The sequence below is a fragment of the Microtus ochrogaster genome, chromosome 1 (genome assembly GCF_000317375.1).
Source record: "Microtus ochrogaster isolate Prairie Vole_2 chromosome 1, MicOch1.0, whole genome shotgun sequence".
NCBI lineage: Eukaryota > Metazoa > Chordata > Mammalia > Rodentia > Cricetidae > Microtus > Microtus ochrogaster.
Genome location: NC_022009.1, coordinates 25428790 through 25449600, shown reverse-complemented (window position 1 = coordinate 25449600; position 20811 = coordinate 25428790). Strand labels below are relative to the sequence as shown.

At 49.7% G+C, this 20811-nt stretch overlaps 1 protein-coding gene across 5 annotated transcripts in view; it reads right to left on the bottom strand.

Moving 5' to 3' along the window:
• Adck1 (aarF domain containing kinase 1) overlaps positions 1-20811 on the bottom strand; it is a 97268-nt gene that overhangs the window by 4171 nt on the left and 72286 nt on the right. For 4 of the 5 annotated variants that reach the window (XM_013350821.2, XM_013350777.2, XM_026781983.1 and 1 more), the window contains 4 exons: positions 17946-18104; positions 12710-12826; positions 2963-3112; positions 1396-1593 (listed from right to left, as the gene is read on the bottom strand). In XM_013350821.2, the coding sequence (XP_013206275.1) occupies positions 1396-1593; positions 2963-3112; positions 12710-12826; positions 17946-18104 (624 nt within the window). The remainder of the gene's footprint in view (positions 1-1395; positions 1594-2962; positions 3113-12709; positions 12827-17945; positions 18105-20811) is intronic. The other variant, XM_026781989.1, reaches the window with a different exon arrangement.

Genomic DNA, 20811 nt, shown 5'->3' with positions numbered 1-20811 from the left:
GGCCCATCATACTTCACTCCACAGAAACTCTTAAAAAGCAGACCTGAGCATCCTGCTCCAAGCCTGTGAAAGGCTTCGTTTCCTCCTGAGAGCTGAGTCCATTCCTCTGCCCACAGCACGTGGTGTTCTCTGGGCCCCGCCACCCTCCAGACCACACCAAACGCTCTTGCCATTGGGCCTTGGTGTGCAGGGGGTGTGGGGTCTCTCATAGCTTCACACCTCAGCTCGGCTATCAGGCACTACCCCAGGTCTGAGCCAGGCCCCCAGCCCCTTCCTCCCATCATTTTGTTTCCTCCAAGGCGCCCGTAACCTGCAATTATCCCACCTGCCTGTTTGTTCAGTTGTTTACTGTCTGTCTCTCTCAACCAAAGTGTAAATTACACAAAAGACCTGTCTGTCTGTTGATCACAGGATCCTGGAAACATGCTCAGGGGCCAGTGAAAGCAAATATTTATTGAATGAATGAACTCCAGGAACTGGGAGCAGGCACTTGATATGCCATGACAGTAAAACAGAAAGCATAGCTTCTACCATCCCTCGATCGCCCCTCTTCTAGGGGGCCTCTTAAGGCTGGTGAGCCTGGAATAGCGGGTGGTTTGAGGGAAAATGAGCCAATAACAGGTGAGGGGTAGACTCTTTAAGACATGGTTTGAGACTCTGGATCCAGTCATTGTGAGAGGTGCTTGTGACAAGCCAGCTTGCAGAGAAGGGCCCTGAGGCCCAAATGGCTGATGGGAACATGAAATGTCATGGGACCAGGGAGAAGAGGGGCTGGAAGCAGTGTCCACGGTCTCCAAAAGCATGAGGACCACATCTGTACCTACAGTGAAGAGAGGCCTCAGGGAGGCCTGTGTCTGCTCACTAATAACCAAAAAACCTCCGGTGAGCCTGGGCGGGTATGCAGAGGTGGACAGGAACATGGGGAACATGAGCTCCCTAAAGTCTGCATCCTGTCTGGACAGACTAAGGTCATGAATGAAGGAGTAAACATAAAAAGGGGGGGCTGCTTAACTGGGACAGAGCTGTTTGTGATGGAGAGGAAGCCAGAGGGGACCCAGGCACAGGGAACAGTGCCCAGTGGGTGGAAGAAGTACAAGACCCACAGGAGTAAGATGGCCCCTGGAAGGTGCCGGAGAAAGCCTGGCATCTCACCAAGCTACTGAGGTCTAGGATCTTAGGTCCACAAGCCTCATCTCTCCTCCAGGCTAATGAGGCCCCAGGGGACACAGAGGCTATCCTTCCCTGCCCTCCTCACCCCAGTGCCAGATCCTACTCTCATCCTATGTAGCTCCATTCCAGCCCTCCCTCCACAGCCCACCAATCACGAACCTTAGACACCGGGCTGGAAGGGATCCCCAGGCCCCAGCCTTGCACCTGGGAGAGGGTCACACCTACCTCAGTGGCAGAGACGGGAGCTTGGCCGATGCCTCTTTTGACTGAGTCCCAGGACCGGGCTGTCAGCATACAAGCGAACAGCGGGTAGAGCTCGGCGGCCCCCAGGCGCTGGCTATACTGTTTCACCCGCTCCATGTCGGTCCAGATCAGAGATTGCCACAGATGGCAGTAGTCTAGGCGGAACTCCTCCGTGAGCACCTAGAGCAGGGCAGCAGTCAGCAGGCAGTCTCTCTTGGCCCCAGGCCTGAACCCTGGATGAGTGCTGACCACTGCCCAGGGGGATGAGGAAGGCCACAGCTCCCCCAACACTCAGCCGTTTCTAGGGGCCCAAGTTCAAAGCCAACAGTTTGAATATAATGAATCTGAAATTCCTGGGACCAGAAGCATTCTAGATTGCAGTTCTTCTTTCTCGGATTTGCATATCCATCATTTCTTGGGGCTGGATCACACATCTAGGCATGAAATTCATTTGTTTCTTACATGCTTTACATACATGGCCTAAAGGTGGTTTTATACAACGTGTTTAGCAATTTTGAGCATGAAACAAAGTGATGTGGAATAGAATTTTCCACCTGTTGTATCACAGAGCTCCAAAGCTTCAAGGGCTGGGAGTGCAGATTTTTGGATTAGGGATACTCAACCTGTACCGCAAGCCTTGGTCCTAACTGGCAGAGACTGCTGACCGCTCTCCAAAATCTATACTACCATCTCCTTTTTAGGTACAGGCTACTTCCCTGGTCCCCCACAAAGACATGCACGGTCCCTGCCTCCCTCGAAGCTCTCCCACACATCCCCTAGCCCTCTCCTCTGCTGTCTCCTCCTGTGAATCCTAGGGAACAGAGCCCTGTGGACCCCATCTGCCACACCCAGGACTAGCATGTGAGCAAGCCAAGAAACTTCTGTTATGTCTGGGCCAGCTGTCACTGGGGCTCCATGTGACACAGCTGGCCAAATTTGACCTGCACCCTATTTCACCAGGCCTTTCGGAGGAGGCTGAGACTAGCGATGTGGTACCACGGGCTGAGAAAGGAGCTGAGGTGGATGTGGAACCTCTTCAGGACCATTTGCCACACGGAATCAAGTCAAGCCAGGGTCCCAGGCTGGCGGTGAATATCCCACTTTGATGATGCTGATTGCAGCTCATTCCTACTGGCTGCTTATCCCAACTTCCAGAAGACAAAGTCTAGGGCCTCCAGTCGCAGCAGTCTCAACCTTGTTTACTTCATGAGGGCTAAATATGCAGTTACCCGTCTCCTGAAGATCCCATACACACCCAGCAGAGTCTGAGGCGGCCTGCAGTTCCCTGGGAGGACACAGCCACCCTGGCACACTCCTCCTACCTGCTCCTCACAATGGCTATAAAAGAGGCCCGAGCAACTTCGCTTTGTTGCACGGATGCTGAGGTTCAGGAAACTCTTGGGCTAGGACTATACAAAACTGACAGTTCTGGTGCTGGGTTGGGGGGGCTCCCAGTCCCAGCTACCTTAGCTATCTGTCCCCCATCTGCAGGGTTTCTGGAGGGCATCAGTGGGCTCCAAACCCATGAAGGAGCAGAGTTTTCTCCTACCTGGTAAAGCCCATGGTCCAAGAGGACAATCTCAGCCTTGCCCGTGTCCGAATGCCTCCGCACTAGTATGTTGCCGGGGTGGGGGTCACAGTGCACGAAACCGTTGACAAAGATCATCTCACTATACATTTTGCCCAGGTGGCAGGAGATCTGAAAGAGAGGCAGTCGAGTGGGTGCTCTGCCCTTCCCACACCTGCTGCAGGGACTTCTTTCCTCGCCCCGTCTAGCCACGTTCAAGAGACAGCAGGCACCGTTGGGCCAGAGCAGTCTGAGACAATGCCATTCTCACATCGAAGACAGAGGCTCAGTTCAAACACGGCCACACAGTAAAACCACTTGGATCTCAGTCCTGCTGGGACGCTAGCCTCCAGGGTTTTCTGAGTTCCTGCCGTGACTTCCTATGTGTAAGGAAGGAGAATGACGGCTGTCAGTCTTCACCTCCCACCTTCCTGCCCACTCTCCCCATCTCTCTCTCCTCCCTCACCACTCTTTCCCAAAGGTGAGAATGGGTAGTGAGAACAATCCCACCCCCTCCCTCAAGGAACGGGGCTGGGTCAGGAACAAGTGACAGACACAAAGACCCTCCTCTGGAGCTGCCCTGCCGCCAGGCTGGTCCTAGACAGCCCCAGAGTCCAGGCCCTGCTCCCCTCTCCCCATCCCCCAGAGCCCAATGCTAATCTGATTTATGATGTCTGTACAGAAGAAACGACACTGGAGAGGCCATTTAAATCATCCTGTCACTTCTGCACGCCCTGCCAAGGCAGACTTCTTATCTCTACTGCCTTTTTTTTTTTTATTATTATGAAAGCTAAAAAGCTTCTTCCCAGTTAGGGAGCAGCTGCTGAATAGAACCAGACCAGGGCCCCCAGATGATCTGTCAATGGGTGTCCAGGAGACAGTGATAGACTCGGCCAAAGGATAGACACCCCAAGACACCCACTGCCCTTGGCGTTCCTCCCAGCCTCAGTTGAACCTCAAAGTCATTAACAAATGAACGTAGCGGAGATGAAGGAGACCTCAACTGTTCTGTGACCCAAGGCTGTGCCTCTCTCCTGCTCTCACGGTGCACCACACACACACTCTCAGGCCACATCAGCCTCCTCTCCTTCCATGATCCCAGTCCTCCCCACCTCAGGCATTTGTGCAACCCGTTCCTGCTGCCACAAAGTCATCCTGCCATCTCCCCACTTCTCGGTCCCGGCCCTCTTCCTTCCTATCCAGGGCTGGAAGATGCTCTCACCATACACCCCTAAAGGATACGTGCCTTTCTCTTTCCTGGCACTTGCAATACTCGTGTGATTGTTTGACAAACGACCATCTGGTTCACTATCATAAACTCCTAGGGTAGCGGGGACTGGCTCTGGTCTGTTAAACGGCTTTACTGAGGTGTAATGGATGTGCTATAGACTGGCTCCGGTACACATGTGCTTGCTTGTACCAGCAGCAGACAAGCAAAGGAAGACTCTGCACTTGCTGTGAGTGAGCTCTCCACGGGCTTTAAGATGCTGTGTCTCCTACATGGCATTTACGCTAATCCTATCAGTCTCCCCCAAGACCCATTTATAATCAGCACCAAGTTAGGAGATCAAGAATGACATAATGGTCAAGAATGGTGGCATAGACCTATAACTTCAGCACTCGGGAGCCGAGATGGGAGGGTTGCAAGTCCAGGGATAGCCTAGGCTACAAAAAACTTGAATAAAATAACCCTGCATTAGAACAACAGCTGCCATCCCTGCTAACAGTGCTCGAAAGGCAGGAACAATTATAAGCCCGCCCCCCACTTTGCAGACAGGGGACTGAGAACATGGAGGTTAAAGCTGCTCACAGCAGAGCCCCCTTTGTTCAAAGCAGGTATGCTCCCCAGCCACCTAACAAAGCCCGTCTATAGGGCTCACACCCACTTCTGTACTTTTCCCTTGAGACCTTGAACCAGCGGCTTACACTGCTGGTTTCAGTGACTAACCATTCTCATGGGTGGCTGCAGAAGTGAATGAGCATGTCACAGGGCTTGGGATCTAGTGACCTCTTGTAGATGTCTCTCTGGTATTTGTCACTGGTTCTTCAAAACAGGCCAAAGGCACTACCCTACCCCACCAGCACCCAGACGCCTGAAATTTGCCCCAGGTGAAACATACCTTGGGACTTTCATTCTCATTAGGAATAGGACTTTGCCCCAGGTCGAATCTCAGGGGTCCCAGGGTCACTGTGTTTTAATTCCTGGGAGATGAGTCTTGGCCATAGCAAGGCCTGGATAAGCCAGCCAGTTCCCCACCTCTGTGTCACCAAGAACCCTTTTTGTTAGGCTCCTTGGAGCTCCTCGAGGCACGCTTCAAAAGGCCCTATCTGACAAACCGATTCCATTTATTAAGTAATCATTCATTTTTATTTGTCAAGGACGCATATAAAGTCCAATCAGGGCTCCTGATCAGCCCAAGATAAGCAGCGCAGCCAGACTGAGCTGACGGAATTCCAGTCAAAATGTGGAGAAGTGACATTTCATTTAGTCTGAGCAAACCTGTCACGGGGAGATGTATGATCTCCCTTAAGCTTTCTGAAATATTGTTAATCGCTCCAGGCCCCTTATTTCTACAATGAAAGATGGCCTTCAGGGGCACAGGGATCCAGGGTGGGGGTGCTCATATCCCTGATCTTCATGGGCAGGTGGGGGTGCTGCTGACTACTGCCATGCACACGAGTGGAGACGCAGAGAGAGTGTGCGCACGCACTCACGCGCACACCCTTTCAACACTCTTCAGGCAGCTTGGGAGCAGTTCTGAATGTTCAGGTCAACCAGATGTCATTAGGATCGACAGGTAGAGAAGGCAGAGCGCAAAGAACAGGAGTTGGCTAATGCCGATAACCCAGCACTAAGGCCATCTTGGTGCTGCCGCTGTGGGCACAAGTGGCCTGAGAGGTAAGCCACCCCAGTCCTCGATCTCCAAGTAGCAGCTACGTGGGACTGATGTCATCTGACACCATCTGTTCGGCCTCCTCACAGGGCAACCTCACAATTCAAAGTCAAATACCACTACCCAGGAGAAAGCCATTACTCAAGGTTAGATACACAAATGTCATCGCTTTGGTTTCTGAATGCGGTACACTGTTTTAGACACAGAAAAATGCATACCAGTTCCTACTGAGGGAGACTGTTGGTGTCATAAGCACGGCTTACGGGCACACCGAGAATGAAGTGGCCAAGGCTTTTAACCCATCAGTTAGGAAGCAAGTGTGATGGCAGACATGCTTCAGGAGCAACTGTGAGCCGGGACTTACTGGGAGCGTTTAAGCGGGAAGAAAGGAGAGTTCCTGGAAGAAATGGGAGCTACTTACTGTCCTATGGGGTCTTAAGGGAAAAAAAGTTTTTAAAAAATCAACCTTTAGGATTATCTTTTCTACTGGGCAGAAACTATTTGCATCTCAACTGGAAAAAAGCTACAAGTTGATGCATGACTTCAGGCTGAGCTCCCAATTCTAGAGAACAAAGAAAAGCACATTTCTTTAGATATTAAAAAAAATCCTCGGGGGAAGGGAGTCGGAACTGGCACGGTGCTGGTTGAAGTACACTCAAGAATGATTTTGAAAGGGCATGTCACTCTTAAGGTTCTGTTTTCTTAGTTTGGGGTGAATTTTCTTTGCATCTTGCAGAACTAGGCTGACAGCCTTTCTGGGAATCAATCTTTCCACAGGGCATCCAGCCCTTCCTACCAGCACAGGTATTCAGGGCTCTGGAAAAGTCCCCAGGCCTCTGCTGCGCTGGTGGCATCCCAGAAGTAAGGCTGATATCCCTGATCCATCTGACTACTCCGTATTACTTCAGCTGTACCATCTACTGAGGCACAGTCCACCACGCCCCCAGTGCAGCCTCTGCCTTATCCGCAGAGGGACGGTGTCTACACCATGATGGGCAGGGGCACATTTCTGGAGTAGCCACGATGCATAGGGCTCTGGGACAGATACTAGTCATTCTCTGCAGGAAATGGCTGAAGGGGCTGGGGGGGGGGGATAAAAGACAGGAAGAAGCCTGATGGCTTGCTCAGCCAACAGTGACATCGACCTGTCAAGTGGCCTGACTCCAGAGAACAGATGCTCAATGGTCAGTCCGCCTGCCTCTCCACTGCAGGGGGAGCTTCCCTGAGGCTGACTTCTGAGGTGCTCTCTGTCTGAAGAAAAGGACCTGGGAGGAAATCCTGGCTGGGTGACTCCCCACCCCACCCCACCCCCGTCCACACCTCGAGGCAAAGGCATAGGACAGTGCTCTTTACTAAAAAGCCCCTCAGAAGTCGGAATTGTACTATGTGAAAGGAACGTGCCACTCATACGTGATTTCACTAATTACAAACGCCTTTATCCTCTAACAGTAGGAGAGACGGGAAAAACAGGACTCCATAAAAAGGCTGAGTAAAGAATTAATTGAGTAAATAATATTTAAATCAAGGAGTTATTCTGGGACTTTTCTCAAGGCCTAAAGTGGCTGAAAGTAGTTTAATTGGTCTATAATTGTGTGCATTAATTCATTCCTACCCCCAAGGAAAAGTCTATGTATGTTCCTGGGTGGGGGTGTCTCCAAAGCAAGGCCAGCGTCTGTGGGAGAAAGGGGAGGCTGTTGTCGTGACATCTGTCCCCAGAGCCAGCCAGATTCTCCACAGAGGCCAGCCTGCTGCCTGGGGCATGTCACCATCACCGTCCTCCTGTCACCAGGAAGAAAGAGTGAGATACAGAAACCGCAGACCACTCCAGCTGCCCAGTGCTGCCCAGTGCTGCCCAGTGCTGCCCAGTTCTGCCCAGTGCTAAAGTCGATGCATTCACGGCACACGGCGGTCCAGGATGAGCATGGCACACGGCGATCCCAGATGGGCAAGCTGTGAGGTGATGTCCCTGAACATCCAGCGCTGTGAACTCCTCAGCCTTACACTGTGGTAGTGAGGACAGGAGCAGAAGTGCCAGGGGGTCACAGGAAACTGGGGAGTGGCTCTGATGGTGGCACCTAGAAAGCCTTCTGTAAAGACTCATCTTAACCACCCCACGGGCTGGTGCTTTCAGTACCTGGTCCCCACCATGTGACACTATTTGCAAAGTGGTTGAGATTTTAGGAAGTGGGGCCTGGCTGGTGAATGTAGGTCATTTCAGGTCTTATCTGCCCCTGGTTCTGCCTGAGACCTGGTTTTGGATCTCCGGCCATATGAAGACCCACCCTGTCATGGGCCCCTCCACAGACAAAGCCATTCCAACCACCACACCCTCCCAGTCATGACAGATGCAACCTATAGAAACCATGAGCCAAAATAAACTCTTCCTCAAGTTACTTCTCTAACAACAGTAAGTGCTTTATCACAAAAAGACCAAGACAGCTTCTCTAATTAAGCCTTACCAGACTTAACATGAGAGCCAGCCATGAGTATCTGAGAGACAGAAACGCCTTCATCTCTCTACCAGAGATGCCCTGCAAATCACCCCAAGGGGCAAAAGTGAGTCCCAGGGGTCACTGCTATCAGACACATGTGAGAGGAAGGAGCTGCTATGGGCATCTGGAGTCTTATTTCTAGGGAGACAACTCACCTCACAGAGACTGCATGCCCTTCCACCTCAATGTTAAAGGCCAGGAGAAGGAGTCTCCCTCCCTACCTCCCTTGCCCTTGGACAGACATTGTCCTGCCAAGACAGTCAGAGACTGGAGTTTCGGTGTCAGCGTGTACTAGGTACTCTAGGCTCAGCGCTGTGCCTCGGCTATCAAAGGATACTCCAGGTCACCTGCAGACTCCTGCACACAGGGAGACCAGGGTTCCTAACAGCAACACCACAGCAGGACAGCTGACAAATGACCATCCAGAGACAACACTGGACTACACAAAGAGTGGCTCCAGAAAATTCCTTCGGCCCAACCAATACCTCTGCAGTGAGAAAACAAGTCCCCGGGAACTACTAGGACCCCCTAACATTCACGAGCAACTAAGAGGGATGGGAGTGAGAGAGCAGAACTATTTCCCTTCTATGACTGCAGGAACTGGGTCCCCAGCATCTTCGGATACCAGCCAGCCAGCCAGCCAGCCAGAAGGGCTGGAAGATGCTGAGCCAGCCAGAAGGAGGTTAGAACAATACTGAACAAAAAACGGGAAGGTTCTATTCTGTCCACATAGGATAGAGACAGAAATGAAAGTAATTAAGGGAAAGACAGAAACTCCAGCCCAGCTTTTCTGATCGATGGCACTGCATACCAATCAGGTATGTCCAAATCTATACACTCACAGCCTACAGAAAGGGGACAAGAAGGAAACAAAGGTTCCCAAAGACTCTAAGAGGAAGAGATGCCTCCATGAGTAATAATACCACCATGAATTATGAATTATAGAAAATGTTTTTACACGATCCTATTGCTTATAAAGCTTGCATGATAGCATCTGTCCCATAGCAAAAAGGATGTGGACTCCTATCTCAAGTACTTTACTCAAGAGGACCAGAGCAATGAACGGCAGAGCCAGACAATCCCAAGTACCCATCCTGTCCAGCACAGGTCTCTTAGAAGCCCCATGCTTGGCTCTGCCCACATTTCTATTCTAGCACACACGGGCAGTGCCTGCACATAGTAGGTACTCAGAAAACATGCTGAAAGGTGACTCTGACTTCAAAGGGAAAGAAGAGGCAACACCTCTACCACAGGAACAGCAGAAAGGCAGCCACAGCAGCCAACATGAGACAGCAGGGGCACGACCTGGGGACAGCGGGCAGCAGAGCTAACTAGGGATAGCGGGCAACAGAGCAAAGGCTAAGGAGCCTTGAACCAGCTATAGGTCCTCTGTGCCTATGGCCTCAGCTCCAAGGAGGCTCAGTACCTTGATCTCTGGAAATGGGTTCTGAGGTACTAAAAGAGAAGATTAGTTAGAAGGTTTCAAAGGTTTCAGCTAAGTCCTAAATCCAACCCCCCACTCTAACAGAAGTTTGCTCCCTGGAGAGGGAGGAGACAGACTCCATAGTCATCCTCCTCCTCATCCTCCTGGGGATCCTGGGTACCAGAGCTGAATCCAAGACCATGTAACAATGGCCCACTTTTCCGACTGGCATCTCTGCCCAGTGCCCCTGGATCCAGTCAATCTTGTAGTCATGTGATGTCTGCCCACCAGGCCTCCTGCATCTGTCCCTGCAGCCCTGTAGTACCAACTCACTCACCTCTCTCTTGGCTAATTTCATGTCAATTAAGTCAGGCCTCAGCCCAGGCAGGATCTTCAACCCACACTCACTGAAATCCAATTAACCGATAAAGGTCTTGCAATCGATAGTCCTTCTGTGGCTAGAAGAAGCCTGTCTGCCTGCAGAAGACTCCTGCACAACCTTTGCTTTTAATGAGACCAATGACAATTGCTGCCACCATCTCTGAAGTTATTGGCAACTATGATCCCTGGATATATATGCTGCTAGGCTCAGGGATATAAACGGAGGAGCCCTGGCAGGCTTCTGGCTCCTAGAAGGTGAGCATACCTAGGCAGGGCTGCCTGTGCTGCAGGTACAAATGACAGGTGAGCACTGACCACTCAAGGGCTTTATACTGTGGTGAGGTCTTCTATGAAGACTCTGCAACCCTTCCTACCCCAGATACTCATGTGCACGTATAGATATGAATAATTTGCATTGGTATGGATCTTTGTTTATTTATACAAATTTAAGGTCAATTTTGCTATATGATTGTGCTCTTGATTAAGTTATTGTGTTTGTACAGCTCATTTAAAAATGTAATGTATAATTAAGAAATATAGCTCAATAGAGAATCATCTATAATAGTCAGGACTGTAGTCATGTTGGATTTTCTAGATGTACAGAGATGTATTTCAGATAGGTAGGTATTCTTCAAATCTTTCAAAGACTACAGAATATGGCATTTAAAATGTTTTAATAACTTAGGACTTTTCATGACAATAAGACACATCTGCTCTTGGCAACACCAATCTACTTCAAGAGGAAGATGGGCATCAAAGAGGCTCCTTATGGAGTTTGCTAGACATTTGGGCAAGAAATTGCTCTTGCCTGGATTGCTTTACTGGACATGCAGGACCCACAGAGAAACGACTGCTGAACTTGCCTAAAGGTGAGATGCTCTTTCAGGGTTCCTGCTACATGAAAAAGTCTACTAGACATTCTGCAGGACAGAAAAAAGTGACTGACAAACTGTTAATATATATATTATAGATGATTCCCTATCGAGCTATATTTCTTAATTATATATTACATTTTAAAATGAGCTGTCTTTGAAAATTCCTCCTTCATGGAAAAGTCTGCTGGTCAGTAGGCTGAAGATGGATGCCCCAACAGTACAGAAAAACTTTGGGTGACTGTCCAGGCAGCGAGATGTTTCTGTCATTTCTAGAGTTTTCTTATTTCTTGTTTACTTAGGTAGTATTATATCCTCTGGAGTCTTTGATAAAGTTGAAGAATTTATAGTTATAGTTTTCTTTAGTAACGATAAAATATAAAGTAGATATAAATATTGTAACTGTAATTCTTGTTTGATACCTGTTTTGTTATATGTAATCTTACTATGTTAGAGTTAAAGCCTTCATTTTTATTTAAACAGAAAAGGGGAGGTGATGTGGGAGTCCCCTCTGTGTGCTGTGACTACCATTAATGAATAAAGAAACTTCTTTGGACCTATCACAAGGCAGAACTTAGGTAGGCAGGGAAAGCTAGGCTGAATGCTGGGAGAAAGAAGGGCAGAGTAAGAGAGATGCCGTGGAGCTGCCAGAGTCAGACATGCCAAAACTTTGCTGGTAAACCACTGCCATGTGGTGATACACAGATTAATGGAGATGGGTTAAATTAAGATGTAAGATTAGCCAATAAGAAGCTAGACCAAATAGGTTAAGCAGTGATTTAAATGGTACAGTTTTTGTGTGATTATTTCAGATCTAAGCTAGCTGGGCAGTCAGGAACCAACAAGCGACCCCCTTCAACATGCACCCTGGGTTATTTCCCAGGGATCTGCAGAGCTACACAAACTCCCCTATTTGTTCTGAAACAGGCGGCTCCTGAAGCACCCTGAGTCAGTGCTCACTCAGCCAGAGTCACTAGCCTATAAAATACTCAGATAGAAAGGCTCCTTAGAGGTCATCAGGTCCATCACCTCCACTAAGAAAACTGAGGACCAGAGAGGTCAGTCTGGCTTGTTTCATTCTTGAAAACTCGGGATGTCTGACGCTAGCCTGGGCATCCTGAGTACCCAGACCCCACACATGCAGGGGACTTCACTAACAATGCACGTGGGTGAAAAAGCACAACGTCCTTTTTCCTAGGGGTCCTGGGGTGACCAGGGAGCAGAAGGTTGGGTACAGAGCCTGCTCTCAACTAGCCAGTTTCCCTGATACTGGGGAAACAGGAAGTAAAGACACAGCTTCATCTTCTCCCTTGCTCTGAGAAACTGATCCAGGTGACTACTGCAGTCATCTTGGTTCCATGCTGAGTCCTGCAGTGGCGGCCCAGGAAGGCAGGGTGGAAGTCGATAAACAGGCACCAAAGAGACAGACAGACTGAGTCCCTGACTGGGCACCACTGCCCAGCTGTATGGACCTAGCTGCTGTGAGCAAAGAAGCCAGCAGCAGCCTCATGCCCAGAGAGGCTTGTCCCCATTGCCACTATAACCCAGGACTGGATACGGATGCTTAGGAGGACCCGGCCAGGCTCTCCGTGTCTCAGAGCCCCAGGCCTAGCCAAGCAGCCCCAAGCACACTCTGTCCCCCTGCCCTCGGCACTAGCCCACCTCACCTCATTCACATCGATCCCGTTCTTCTCCATGTAGGCCCTGTCATTGACCTGCCCTCCCTCCACGAATTCCATCAGGAGCACCCTCTTGGTGGACAGCTCCCAGTGGATCTGGGGGACCTGGAGAAGGAAAAGACAAGTCCCATCAGAGGAGGAGGCTGTGGTCAGGGCCGGGCCCTAGTATGGACACCAGCTCATACTGCTTTTAGGATGGAGCCACTGCCAGAGGGGAAGCCGGGGTGAGGATAGGCAGACTGCCTCAATTGGGTGGCCTTTACAGCAGACCTCCCTCAAGGTCCTTCATGATGGTGGGAGTGGCTTCCTGACTGCCCCACTGCCACTCCCCTAAGCCTTCTACACCACTCACCCCCCACCCTTACCACCCCTCCATCTTACTGCAAGCCAGACACTATAACAGATATGGGTACTTGGTAGCAAAATGTTTCCTACCGACCTGGAAACTGTCACTGTTAAGACTTCAATTGGAAATGTCCGCCAAAGGCTCACCATGCTTTGAAGCCTGGTCCCCAGCTGGGGGCGCTATGTCAAGAGGTTTGGGAACCTCTAGGAGGTGGGCCCTGGCTGGTGGAAGAAGGCCGCAGTAGAGGCCGGCCTTTGGGACAGGAGCTCAGGCCCTGTATCTGGAAGCTCTGTTTTCTGGTCCCCTATGATGGAAAGAGTCTCTAATACCCCCTTCTAAGTCACCACCATAATGAAGTGCAATCCTCTGAAGATGTGAGCTGGAACCAGTCTTTCCTTCCTTAGGCTGTTTCCATCAGGTGCCATGGTCAGTGTTACACCCGCAGCTCACACTGGCGTTAAGAGCTATTTCCTTCTGCCTCTCCCTCCACCAGAGCCTTGCGGGGGGGCCCTAACTCTGCTGTAGCACCTCTAGTGCTAGCTCTAGTGTTAGCACCTGGGAGGTAGAGAGTTTGAACCAGAGGATAAATTCGGTTTCCTGCTAGCTTCCTACCAGCCTCCTATGGCAGACAAAGCTGGATCGTAACCCAGTGTCTATGACCCATCTTCCTCTTCCCCACACATGGGAAACTTAAACCCTTTCTCAGCTGGCACATAGTAAGTGGTCATGTGATACCAATTCATGCCAATCAAATACAAGTGGCCGTTTACTAGAAGATTCAGTGAAGGGTTATTTTCTCTTTATAAAAGGATGTTTGTGGTACTACTCCTCTCTTTCTCTTCCATCCTGAAAGTGAATGTAAGTCTTAAAACAGTAACTGCCGTCTTGTAATCAAAGGGGTTAAAAAAAAAAACCCTCAGAGAATCACAGGTACCAGCCCTGATGTTGCCAGACTACTAAGTACCATCAGGAGGCAACTGAGGGACTCCTTTTTGTTTTATAAAGACAATAAACATTTTGTGACAAGTTTTTAATAAGTGCATGGGGTGTGTGTGTGCCCATGAGTGCCGTTGCCCAAGGAGACCAGAGACATTGCATCCTCTGGAGCTGCTCTTGCAGGCGGTTGTGAGCCACTTGATGTGAGTGCTGGGAACCCAACTCAGGTCCTCTGGAAGAACAGGACATGCTCTTCAGCACCACACCTTCCCTCCAGTCCAAAAAACAACCATTTAAAAAAAAAACCATTGGATTGGCCTTTCAGTTATTTGCAAACAAATTATAAACTAATTGACACATTCCTACCCTCTGTGACTCTAACACCACCTAAAAGAAAAGAGAACAGGTTCCCTCAGGAACAGCGAGGGGCAGAGGGCACCACAGGTTGCACGATACCACGTAAGCGGGTGATGCAATCACCACCACCAAAGCCATGATGTTTTCAGCATGCTGTTTCTCCAAAATGTTGATAAAGTATTTCCTCTTAAGGAGAAACACCAAGGGCGACTACTTCAAGTGTTTTGGAGACTGAGTCCTCCCTCACCATGCAAGACTCAGCTAGACAGCCCTCAAGTCCAACTACATACTTCTCCTAGTTCTTCTGAGAGAGCCGTACCATCAGTCACTCTCTTACCTCCTGGTGCCCCCATTTCCATCACTGGTGAGGGGCCCTTCAAGGGGTGCAGCTAACCACAAGAGCTGAGAACGCAATGAGCCTAAGCTAGGTTTTCACCATCTGGAAATCTAGACTGATCAGGAAATCTGTGCCTCTTGTGTTGTTTTGAATGAAATATTTAGACACACTGTCAACTGAAGACAAGTGCATGTCTGTTGTTATAGCTGGTCCTGGTCTCTGGAGAAAGGTACATTACTCAGGGATTGAGTTCTTCCATTGATTTGGAAACCTAAGCTTGGCAGCGGGCCCTGGGGCTCTGTAAACATTAGGCCAGAGCCCCAGCAGGACCTACTGGGACATTTAGAGGACAGCCAGGGGAGCACCAAGGGCGGAGCGGGAGCCCAAGGCTGCAAGCTCTCTGGGCTGCCTGGGCAGGGAGAAGCTGGGGCCTCCCTCCCATGTCTTCATTCCCTACAATGTGACCATTCCACCCTGATAATCACAAGGCCTTTTCCTCACCTCCTCGGGACTGGAAAGTAGAGTGGATTATCACACGGAGATGGTCACAAAACATCAGCAAACTGCGTGACTTAGCCCTCAGGTCCCCAAATGGCTACATCTCACCACTGTGCATCTACTTCTTCCATCCAGGAAGAGAACGTGAGAGACAAACACAGGTAGGCAGCCATAAAGAAAGCAAGCTCTAGGAGGCACCTCACCAGGTACTCACAGGCCCCGCAGGCCACCACTGGCCTAGAGAACCCCGATTGACAGTCCCATAGAGCCCCACCTGAGGGTTCCACCTACTCCCACAGCAAGGCCGTCCCAAGCCCAAGAAGCAGTCTATAAAAAGGTCTGAGATCTTAAGTAGTCTTGGCCTCATGGTGGGGCCTAGCCTTGGATGTCTGCTTTGTCCATGCGCTGTGGCTTGTCTAGCCCCTCAGCTATCACCCAGGGTGCATTCCTTCTGTAGTCAGAGCCTGGCCAGGCAGAGCACAGCTCAGCCTCCTACTTGCTGTATTGACTACGGACACAGGCATAGTCTCTCTGCATCTAAGTGCACCCCTGTTAGATGCTGGTGATGGTTGCAGGGGAAGCTGCTTCACCTTACTTACCATTGGCATGGAGACACCAGATGCTGACCTGCTGGTCAAACACCGACTGCCCTGTGACAGCTACACAGTGACTCAGGAGGGTCCTGATCCATCTCAGGGCTGAGTCAATGCAATACACTCATGCAAGCGTACGTGGCTCTGTGATTCAGAAATTCTTCCAAGAAGTACTACAAAGGCAGTTTGATGTGCGGGCTTTAAGCATGACTGTTTCCACCCTAACCCTGCTTCTGTCCCCTGCTGGTTCCACAAGGCTAATGACTTGATCGCTTGGGACTTCTGCTTCCCCACTGATGACATGGGGTTTAACAAGACACCACGGGGCTGATAAACATTAAAGAGGAAATACATGAGCAACACTTCTAGGAGTGTCTAACACGTTGAAAGGTCAGCTGTGATCATACGTGTTGCTCATCTGGGAGTCTAACTAGCTATGACACGGCTCCAAAAGCACACATATCCCTCGGGCTCCTGAGCTCATATGAAGAAACTCTGGCACGACCCGGCTCAATGCAACCCACCCTTGTCCCCACTCTACCCATAGGCATGCTCTAACCTCTTCCAGTTCCAAACCTATGCTTAGAACAGCTTCTCCCTTCCTGCCCGACCCCAACTATCCCCCAGGTTAACCGCAAGCCTGACTGCCTCCGCCTGGCTGCCTCTCACCTCCTTCCAGCCTCCTCTCCAAAGGTTTACCATGAAGAGTCGAGGTTATTAGACCCCCCCCCCCAGGCACTAGAAGAGGCCTCGCACATGAAAAGCAAACGCTTTGCTGCGGCTTGATTACGCACAGATGTTGTGATGGGGTGCCAGCGTGCAGGAGCAATCTATCTACGGTTTTAAAAGCTGAGCTGTGTTTGCAGCGCAAAATTTGTTTCCTGCTTATGATGTGCTTAGGCGAAATTAATTACTCGGGAGCCCTCGTTTCCCCCATTGTCTTAGGAATGGTATGTGAGTTCTGGCAGCCGTGGGTCAGATCAGTATGTCAATTATTTACCAATTTGGCATCCTTGTTTCAAAAATCTGTGTTGTTGTTATTATTATTATTAGTCCATGTCTTGGTCTGGCGGTTGCTAGTTGGCTCCAGCCAGGGGAGGATTCTGCTGTTTCCATGGAAACACTGGAGGAGACTGTTGGGTTGTCTGGCTCAGCACTCTGGCACGGAGGGACACCTCTGCCAGGTAAAAGGTGGCAGAAACTCCGAGGGGAGCAGCAGACACAGAGTCAGAGAGCCATGACTAGCACTGGAACTCTACCCACGACACCACTGTGCACCGGCATGGACTGGAAGAGGCCACCTCCAGATGTGTCAGCGCTCGGTTAGAACGAAGGTGCCTGACACACTATGACACTCACTAAACACTGATGTCTCTTCTCCCCTCTCCAGCCAGCACTTTGGAGGTACTCTGAGCTCTTTGTCCTGGGTAGACTAAGCACTTCCTCATGGGAAGGCACCAAAACGAAGACAAGTGTCCTTTGTGTGCAAAGCACTTTGTATGACAGGCAACACATGGGTCTGCTTGCTCCCATTAAGAGGGAAGTTTCTAGAGCAGGGGCCGATCGACGGTGCCTACCACAGATCAAGAAAACAATAAACACAGAAAAAGAATTAAAAAAAAAAATGGGACATGCAAGTGGACACTTGAGGCCCTGCAGCCTCGTGCTTCTTTTTCTGCGTCCCTGATGCTGTGGAGTGTTGTACCCTGTGCCTGTGTCTCCTGTGCACCCTCAGGTTTCTGTTATACAGTTTTGTACACTGTAGTGATGGTCAGGGACACTGCTGTAACAGAACTGGGTACTGCATGAGCAAATGTAGTAAGTCTCTTCAGAACAGGATCCAATTGCAGCAGTGCTGGCTAACACTGTCGCCAGCACCAGCATCGTTCCGTGTTCTGTGGCGGCCGAGGCCACAGCACACAATCCCACAGGGGTGCTCAGTTCATTGACGGGCAGGTCAGTGGTCGTACCAGGGTTCGCTCTTTTGGAAATGACCTTCAAAGGCTTTAACCTGGGTCTCCAACTACCAATCACCTACGTAAGAAACTTTGGCAGAGATGTCCCAACTCCTGCCTTCTAAGCAGGGATAACCAGGGTAGGACTCAATCCCACCCTCACCCCACCCCCGCACTCATTCCTAATGCCCCGCCCTCCTACCTTTAGGAAGTCAAAGTGCTTGAGCATGTGGGCCACCTTCTCTGCGTTCCTCCCTTCATTCAGGAAGTCCAACTCGAGAGGCAGATTCTTCTTGGCTTCATCCACCAGCCACATGAATTCAAAATCTGGGAAGAGTTGCTTCACGGCCAGGACAAGCACCTGAAATCCAGCACGCAGCCTGTCAGCCAGCCCAGGGTGCCCAGCAAGGAAGAAACACTTCCGACCCGCTGCCTGGGTTTCCCGTAGAGGACACCTATGAGCGCAAACTGTTCTCCTGGCCTCGGTCACTATAACTGTACCAATTCCAAGACAATAACAAGCTAACGGCATCCAGAAGTAACCTTGACGACCGTTGGCTAGGTGCTCCCTGGCTGGGTACCAGCATGACGCTGAGCACTAATGTCCCTCTGAATCCACACAATTATGAGACATGTAGGTACTGCCATGTCACTAATTAGGGCTCTGAGAGCTCCTGTGGTCTCCACAGCTGCCCAGCAAGGAAGCCCGAGGCCAGTTTCAGGTGGGTCTACCAGGCTCCCAAGGCCTTGATCAGGTCAGCTTCCATAAACCATGCTGTGGTCACTCCCATGTTTGGTCTTACTTTGTTGTTTGTTTGGGGGTCGAAGAACTAAACTTGGGGCTTTGCATGTGCTAGGTAGGCAAGCTCTCGACAGCTGGCCCAAACCCCTGGCCCAGAGTTGTTCTCTGCCAGTTATAAAGGGTGGAGGGGGTGCTGCTGCAGTAGCTGACACTTTGCCTTTGAAGCAGTTACCATGCAGGCCGAGCATGCCTGACTCAAAGTTCTGAAAGCGGAAATGCCCGAGAGCTGAAACTTCGAAGGCTCGAATGACATCACAAATGGAAACTTCCTCACCTGACCTCATGACAGGGTGCATTCAAAATGCAAGCGCACTAAAGTTATTGTATAAAATTACCATCAGGCTACGAGTGCAAAATGTATATGAGACATAAATGAATTCTGTCTTTCGACATCCCCAAGATGCCTCATTATATAGGTACAAAATTCCATAACCCAAAAGATCCTAAAACACTCCTGGCCCTCAGCATTTTTTTATTAGAAATATATTCACCCTGCCTTATTTTCTGTTGCCTTCATAAAATAAGACCTTTCATAATTTAAAAAAAAATGGAATAAATAAACCTACAGGTTTGACAAGACAAAGGTTTGTCCATCTAGATGAAAAACTTAGAATTCTGGCACTGGGTTCACCGCAGCTTCTTGATGGACGGGATGAAGATGGGAGTCCGAGGGTCTATCTGGCATCTGGGTGCAAGTTTGAGGATGTGTGTTAAACATCAGAGGCAGAGGACAAGAACCCAGTGAGAGGAGCCAAGCATGTACCACACCCTGACAGGTGTGGGCGCTCGGTGTCAATGCCCCCCTTGTTCCCCACCTTTCCTCTCCAGTCCTCAGAAGGACTCTCTGATCCCCCACCGACAGCTGCTTCTGTGCCTGCTTTTGTGCTGGTCTCAGATTATGCACGCTGTACTAGACACATGTGAGAGAAGGAGAAATCAAAATCTATTGGAAAGCCGTCACCCAAAAGGCGTTTGCTGCTTTGTTTTGAAACCTTGTGATCTCTGTAATGTACCAGGTACCGTTTTAGAGCCATCACACGGGGTTACTATGGTCAATTTCTAAAAAAACAATTTTTAATTACATTGGGACATTGTCTAATTTCTTTTCAGTCTTGTCCAGTCACTTACCAGCTAGACCTGTGACCTTACACCAACTGGCTTCGTTTCTTGTGTTTCTGTTTGTGTTGCATGAAACAAGAAGGGGGTAGTGACCCAGTGGGCCAGGGCACTGTGCGTCAGACCCAGGCACCTGGACATAACACCTACAGGCACCGCTTCTCATCAGGTATCCTCAGATGACCCTGATAGATAGAGCAAGCGTGCAAAAATACAAGTGGCTGTCCTAGACCTAAGTCCAGCCTGGGGCACCATGGCTACTGAAGGCAACTGAATTCCTCTTTCTGGGCCCAAGTTCAGAAAAAAACAAACAAACAACAAAACCCTGGGTGTTTTGCTCAGGTCTTAATGCTCAGTCTCACCTAGAGGTGCAGGAGAGCAGCCCAGTGAGGTCTCTTACTTGTCCAGTTAGGACTTGACCTCTTGGGCCAAACCCGGGTATACACAGGGAGGTACCTGTAGCCTACACTAGGTGAAGCTGCTGACCAAGCAGCCATTACTCACTGCTTTCTGTATGTTAATGCTATTTATGAAATTTTTAATTATTCTTAATATCCAAGCGTACTGAAAGGCATTTTAAAGGTTTTTCCATCACTAACCATTCATATAATTAGTCGTTCCTAATGCTATTGGTCACCATTAGTACTCTACGCCATTCATCACAAAGGCAGACATTTTATTAATATTCATTGCTAATAACTAATTAGCACATTAGTTCATAACCCAAATCTTCACAGGACTCATAGAACTGGGTCCCATTCTATGGGTGGTGGGTCGCTCAGTGGCTACACAAGCCCTCTTTCCAGGGGAGAAAACAAGAATCCTGAAGGCATCCAAAACTACAGACAGCACCAAGCCCTTTGTTTACTAGTCTTTCCTATGCATGAAGGCTTATAACTCATACTGAGGCACAGCAAGAGAATAAGGAAAATAAGTAATTATGATAATATACTGAAATAAAAGTTATACAGACGCAGTCTCAAAATACCTTCTTGTGCTGTGCAGACTGTGGTTGGCGATGGGTAACCAAGCCACAGACACCTGAAAACTGTGAAAAATCAAACCGGATAAAGGGAATCTCTGTCCTTCAAACTGAGAGGTTTGCAGGTCATTTGGGAAACTCAACTATACAATCCTGATGATTTGAGTT